The 7585-nt window shown below is 40.0% G+C and overlaps 1 protein-coding gene across 1 annotated transcript; it reads left to right on the plus strand.

Annotated features, from left to right (window-relative positions):
* Window positions 1-21: 21 nt before the first annotated feature.
* LOC130180313 (protein disulfide isomerase Creld1) lies at window positions 22-2980 on the plus strand. Its single transcript, XM_056393810.1, has 6 exons — window positions 22-168; window positions 607-778; window positions 906-989; window positions 1302-1397; window positions 1523-1663; window positions 1756-2980. Exons 2-6 carry the CDS (start codon window positions 607-609, stop codon window positions 1974-1976), a joined length of 714 nt encoding a protein of 237 aa, XP_056249785.1. The 5' UTR covers window positions 22-168; the 3' UTR covers window positions 1977-2980.
* Window positions 2981-7585: the final 4605 nt, after the last annotated feature.

Below are 7585 nucleotides of genomic sequence, written 5' to 3' on the forward strand. Positions count from 1 at the left end.
GCGTTACATTCTGGCGTGGCGGTGCTATGAGGCTGATACGTGCCCCGCTCGTTCGGGATGTTTGGGTTACAGTCTGTCACATGGGCGACTCTCTAGTGAGCTGGAACAAGTGCGTCTGCGGTGGTTGAAACTTTACTACTCCAGAGTCAGGCGACGCACTTGAAAGAGGTAAATAAAACCAACTACCCATCTCTAGATTTTGTTTTAAGGTCGACGTTATTGTTTGTTGACTGCTCCATTGTCAGATTTAGATTGATTTGTTGTAAATTTAGAAATATAATAACAGTAAATAAAATGTAAATGTAGGTAAATGTAGTGAAGTAAAAAAAATACATATTTACATTTTAAATTTAGTGAAATAGTATTAAGTGGAAGGAAGGAAGTGGAAATTCTACCTGGGTACTTGACAGTCATACATAATCTCAAGGGTGATGGGATATAAGCTAAACTGTATTTTGTCTCAAACATGGAGCTTGTTTTATCCCTTCTATACTTATTTTGACAGCAGTCTGTTCTTAGCTATTATGCTCACAACTTGCAAGCATCATTTAACAGACCTGGATGTGATATTTTGGAGGAGATAAACAACTTTATCTTCTGGAGCAGATGGGAGTAAGGATGCTTCATGGGAACCTGCTGCAGGCTGCTTGGCTGTGTTGTCTGTTGGCGGTTCAGGTGCACAGCTGTCCTGGTACCTGCAGTAAGTGTTCAGGCCCAGAGAGTGACCAGTGTGAGGAATGCAGAGCAGGGTGGACACTCCATAATAACACCTGTGTAGGTACTGTATGCAGAGCTTTGTGTATGAGTCTTGAACTCCCTATATACTGTATATTGATATGACATAAGACAAGGAGAATTATCATCGGATACATATATATGTTTTGAATATATGTTTTGTTTTATAGACATTGATGAGTGTGGCACTGAGCTGGGAAACTGTCCTTCCAGCAGCTACTGCTTCAATACTGAGGGGTCCTTCGAGTGCAGAGGTCAGTGGGTCAGGGTCTGAAAAGCACTGTATGTTTTCATGTCTTCAGTCTGTTTTTTTTGTCCAAAACCCACGGAGAAATGCAGAAAATCTTTAGATTCATGAGGCTGTAGAAAAAGAAATGGCTTAAACAGCATTTCAAAAAGTTAATAAAATTGTTTTCCAGTGTCACCTTGGGACCAGTTGTACCACTTTTCAAGATACAGTACAATTATGTACACGTCTTACAGCTTTTAAAAGAATGTTTAAAACTTGCTGATAACACAACACAGTCTGTAAATGAAGATATTACATGATCACTCTCTTTCCTCAGCCTGTGACTCGGCCTGTGTGGGCTGTATGGGTAGCGGCCCAGCACGCTGCAGGAAATGTGCCTCTGGGTACAGACTGACAGGGTCCAAGTGTATGGGTAATTACGAATTAGAGATCATTTTTAGTATTATTTCATTAGCATGTATCAATCCTGTGTTTCTGAGGAACAGCAGTAATCTACAAGTCTCTAATGAGATTATGTCACATGTCACATTTGCTCAGACGTAGATGAATGTAGTGACAGGGTCCTCGCCTGCCAAGGCCTGGATGAGATTTGCACCAACACAGACGGCTCTTTCCGCTGTGACTGTGCTAAAGGATTCAGCCGCAAGGACAGTGTTTGTGTGAAGAAGCAGCTGCCCAGTGAGTCTCAACATACACACAGAAGGATGTTTACACCCACACCTAACACCTAACCTCACTGCAACCACTCACACATCCATTTCCTCCTGTAGGTTCTGAGGAGAAAGGTCTGTTTGAGGATATCCAAGATGATGAGGTGGAGGTGCTGCAGCAGATGTTCTTTGGGGTGGTGATTTGTGCTCTGGCCACACTGGCTGCTAAGGGAGATTTGGTCTACATGTCTGTATTCATGGGAGCAGTGGCAGCCATGGCCGGGTACTGGCTCTCTGACAGGGCAGACCGTTTGTTACAGGGCTTCTTAAAGGGACGTTAAAGTCCAAAACTGTTGCAAAAAGGACTTAAACATTTCATATGGTAGATGCACAAATGCTTATGCCACTGTTCAAGCAGGTAAATCATGTGCATTCGCTTGTACTATGGACAATATAAGTTATTGACATGAAAATATTTTATTTTGCTGTGAAAGATATTCATTACTGTCACACTTCTCTGTCTGTTAGAGAAATAATCATCATTGAACGACGACAGAAACACCATGAAAACTTTGACAAAAATGTCAAATAGAACCTTGTAATTCCAAGGGGACGTTGTTCCTGAGTTAAAGCGTTGCATAATGTCTACATGTGTTTCTGCAGAACATTATGATGTCACAGTGAAGTTGATCTTTGATCATTTTGGCATAAAATATCATCACATTTTATCCTACTAGACATTTGTGTTATGATTAGTGTATGAATTCTTGAGTTATGGCCAAAAATGTGTTTTGTGAGGTCACAGTGACCTTTGACCTTTGACCACCAAATTGTAATCAGTTCATCCTTCAGGCCAAAAGTGAATGTTTGTGCCAAATTTGAAGAAACTCCCTCAAGACGTTACTGAGACATTGTGTTCCTGAGAATGGGATGGACAGACAAAGACGGACAACCTGAAAACATCTGGCCACAGCTGTCAGCTAAGGCATAAAAATAAGTTTTCACTGACTGTCCAGCTGTTACATTTTCCTGTACTGAGCTGGAAATGAGCCATGATTGTTGATGATTATTTTTTTTTTAACACCTGTCATTTGTAGTAGCCAAAATACAATGTTGCCAGGTCAGGCTTTAATGATGAAGAATTTACAGCATGAATTTAAATGTAGCTGTACAGGTATGGGTTCATAAAGCATGTAGTATAATATTTGACTCTGGTACTATGTTAACTACAATGTATTTATACTAAGGCTGTAACATGATGTAGAAAGATTTCTAATGTTAAAACCTCTTTTCTCCATGTGTGAATTTATATATATAAACGCTGAAATAAATACTGTTAACAGTCTTCATACTCAGGATTATTCTTGTTGTGCAGGCAGCCGCTGCTAATGACGTTATTAATGCAGGATAACTCGGCATCTGTCTTCATTACAGAATATTAAAAGAACTTTCTGATAATTTTTCTACAAAACTTGTGAAAATAGACAAAACAGTATCAATTATATGCACGTTGAAGTTTCAGTAATAAATGAATGTATCGTTATTGGAATAAGTTTCCAAATTAGCTGAATTATTTGGTATTCTAATCACGTAGTACGTTTTCTGCCGAGCATAGGCAGTTCCTAGTGGAGTACTCTACTACAGTAAAAAAAAAAAAGAAAAATATGAATAAGAAATTGAAACTAAACTTCACTTGCCAATGTGCCTGTTTGCATTTTACATCAGCATCACACCATGTTTGTGTTAGTATTAGAAAACTGTGAAGATTAAACTGATTTTAACTTTGCGAAGAAAATCACAAACAGAGACAGAAAGAAAGTCACCTTTATTTGATGGATATAAACAAGCTGGCCAACACTCAATAGTAATATTCTGATACAGCACATACAATAGCAAACTGGGGCACTGAGGACAGCCTCCTAGGTTTAAAAAACAGAAAACATTACAGAGTATCCATGCTTCATTCAAAACGTTTGCTCAATCTCGCTTTTTTTCTCTAGGGACTTCCTCTGATAAAGTTTTTTTTTTTAAATAGATTTTTCTCTTGTGCATTCATTACACACAGTCACACACACACATACTGACACACAGACTACCCCAGAAAACAATAAATGCAGTTGTACACACATTCGCACGCACGCACACACACACGCGCACACACACACACATACACGCTCTCACACACACACACACACACACTCATGTCTCTCTTTTCTGAATACATTTACACCAGCAACCCCGAAAACATGCTGCACTCTCACAAAACTGCACAGGCTGTCTACTAAGAGGACACAGTAAGTGAGACACACATCACTCTCAAACACAACATCACACCGTCACAATGCACGATGCAGATGCAATTAATGTATGAGGAATGATGCTTCATGGGAGATTAGCTCACGTTCACACAAGTAATCATTCAGCATGCTGGACACTCACATTTAACTTGTTCCTAGGTCTTTACTGTACAGCTCAAAACATTTACTTATACAAATAGTACAGTCTCAAACTGGCATATTCAATAAATAAAGCTAACTTAAATACAAAAATGAATAATAAAAAAGTAAACACAATATTTGTTTTATCAAACAAAAATGTTTCTGGCATTGGTCACAGTGATTTGTTTAATCCAAAATTTTTAGCGACATACAATAAAAGAAAAACAACCTGTATACAACAATAAAGTGAAAATGTATGTTAGGCTTTTCATACTTTTTTTTTGAAGGCCTTTTGAAAATTACTGGTGAATCTACAGGCCTTTCAACTCAAGTCCCTCTATACGGCTGCTTCTAGGCACAGATGCAGACTTGACTTCTTGACTCCACCTCACACTGAGTGTGATGTCAGTCATTCACAACCAGGATTAGTCTATAGTCTAAGCCCAGGAAACCAGCCCCAGCCTCTAAGCCTCGCGCCTCCTAAACCTTTTTGACACAACAGTTGAGAAATCGCTCTGCATAGAGAACAGGAGATTATCCTTACATCATCACTTTCAGTTGGCACATTATGTAAAAATCAGCATGCATGGGCACAGTTGAAATGTTCCATGTTGTCTACCATGTAAATCATATATGCTATTTCATGGTAGGAGAACCCCCTACTTCAAGTATTCAGTAGATAAGGACCTGAAAATGGAGGATTCGTACTCCGCCCCCCTGATGGTGAAGTGAGAGGATTTTCGCTCCTCTGTCTGTTTGCATTGTCGTCCCTTTATTTTTATTTTTTTAATCTAAATCAGGACCTTTCTCTTAACATTTGTAAACACAAACACCAAAATTTCACACAATCTGTTGATTCTTGGTCAGTGACAAGAGCTGTTAAGGTTCATGGAGGAAGCAGACACGTAAAACATGAGACATGGATCACCTCCGTCTGTGAAGATGGGTTGGGCGGGTGGGGGGGTGGTGGAGAGACATTTATATACAACAATCAACACTTGGCCATATCAGGGAGACACACAAGCACCATGAGAGGGGGGGAGAGGAAGTGGGGATAGTAACAGTCTAATTAAATTTTCCGCTATACTGTAACAATGTGTGTTGTTTTTTCTATTTAAATCAGCTGTCACAGTCACATATGTCACCACTTCTGTTTACACGACGACGACGACAAACACGCGAAACAAATGCATCCCGACAGAGTCACTCAAACCTCCACTTAGATGTTAGTAGTGATAGTCCTCACTCACAAGTGCAAGTTTCTGACTGCTGAGTGCAGCAGACATAATCTCATTGCTACTTATGTGAGCTGCAAAATTCCATGGTTTTTTTTTTTTGTTTTTTTTTTTTGTTTTTTTTTTGTTCTTAGTTGTTACCACAGGCCAGGTGGTCTTCAACTGAGTGGTTTTCACATTTAGAGAGGAATGTAATAATGTCATCTTTTCGAGACTTCTAGATAGATTTGGATACACTTCTCTATTTCCCATAAACTGTTCTAAAGCTCTTATTTATTTTTTCTTTTGGGCTGTCCTGTATTTTCAGACAGGGAATGTTACTTGCTGCTGAGGGGTTTTCTCACAATGTACAAATCAGAGGTAAAATCACACCACTCAACACTCTAAATAAGACATCTCTCTGACCTCAAGCCAGTTAGAAAAATAACCATGAAGAAAAAACATATAGTATCTCGTCAGTTTGAAACAATTTTCTGACCACATATAGACACACTCTATAGATTTCTCTCTATATGTATAATATATGCATATCTATCATATATGTGTACAGTTTTTACGAGGCACAGGCCACCTTGTTGAGAAGGAGAAAACAAGTCACTATGTTTGGGGAGGTCACACAGACTACTGGTGGAAGAGTACAAGGGAGAGGGGAGCAGGAGCATACTGTAGGTCAGAGACTCCGGTGTCAATGGTACAAACAGACCTGCAGGGAAAACATCTATTGGACATCGCCTCCACTTCGTAGTCTATAATTTTATTTATATTAGCAGTATTCATAGAGGGAAATCTCCTCTGTGTGGGTCTTGAAGTGATTGTTGCTCACAAAGCCCCAATTGTCAAATCATATGTACAAAGTCTTTTACAGTTGTTTATGAAGCCCGTTGTGGGATCGAATCCCTCTACTGTAAAAGGACTAAAAGATGCTCTTGACCAGGTCTTCTGACACCATTTAGTTTGAGCACCAGCAAAAGCACCATTAGTAAAAATTCCTGCAACACAGAGGAGGTGCATAGGTGCATAGTCTCAGAAACTCAAAATACTCTGATGAACATTTTCTGACCACTCTCTTGGCCACTCTGATTGGATGGTTAATTACACTTTGATTGATAAATTTTAGTGAGGATGGGGAAATAAAAATGCATTCACTCTATGTTGACATCTGCATAGATTGATTGATTTTTTTTTTGACTACTTCTGATTAAAATGAGGTAATATGAAGAGAAACATCAATGGCAACCACAGCCTTAAGGCCAAAACAAGCCCAGGAACTGGAGGGCCCTGCTCATGCAGCCAAGGAAACCCCTCGATGCTGCAGACAAGGCTAAAGGCGTACTAGCAGTCATCTCAAAGCTCTTCTGGTTGCCAACAAGAAATGACGACAAAAAAACCTAAAAGCATTCAAATCTGGTGTGTGTGGAACATGCGATTCTCAGGTTTGGGGGGAAAAAAGCAAGTAAAGGGACAATACATAATTTTTTTTAGAGATGCTGAACATGAGGTTCTCTAGAAAGGGGTGATTTGGGGTATGATAAAGGTAAAAAAAAATTATTGGGTGCCACAACCAGGTGAATAAAACAAAAGAGACTCTGCACACTGAGGGTCATGATAGCCAGGCAGAGGGGTCAGATGTCACCAGGTGGGGTCAGCAGGGCAGTGAGGATCGAGAAACCATGACATAGTCAAGCAGGGGAGCCAACCAGAGCCAGAGGAGTCAGTCAGGCAGGTGAAACAGACAGCAAGACAACCATGATCTTGAACCAACTAAAAGAAAAAGGATGAGGAAAATAAAAACTGGGCTGGCAGACAGTCATGAGATTTCTGCTGGGAGGATCAAGAGGGCGTTGTCGGTCTGAAGCAGGTGACAGACAGGTGAGGTGACCTCTGTGAGACCTCTGATGAAGGGCTGCCATGTTGATCACATGCCTGTTCAAACTAACAATCTGACACAGAGCACTTCAACATCTGCCTCTTTCTATCTAATTCAGTCCCGCATCTGTGATTTGTACGGAGAAAGTGGCCGACATCTGCTCCTGTTCACACGAAGAAGAGGTCCCAGGTCACCCTGAGCAGAAAATGAAGAAGAGCATAATTTAAACTCAGATGTCATAAAAATATCATAGTATAGTAAAACATCAAAAATGTCATAGTATGGCAAGACATCAAAAATGTCATAGTCATAGTATAGTAAGCAACTATCAGATGTTTTGATGTCTTTGTGTGAAAGGCGTGAAATTACCTGCCCAGCTGTCAGCCTCCCCACATGACCTGCACACCTGA

Source organism: Seriola aureovittata, chromosome 2, assembly GCF_021018895.1.
Source record: "Seriola aureovittata isolate HTS-2021-v1 ecotype China chromosome 2, ASM2101889v1, whole genome shotgun sequence".
NCBI classification, from domain to species: domain Eukaryota; kingdom Metazoa; phylum Chordata; class Actinopteri; order Carangiformes; family Carangidae; genus Seriola; species Seriola aureovittata.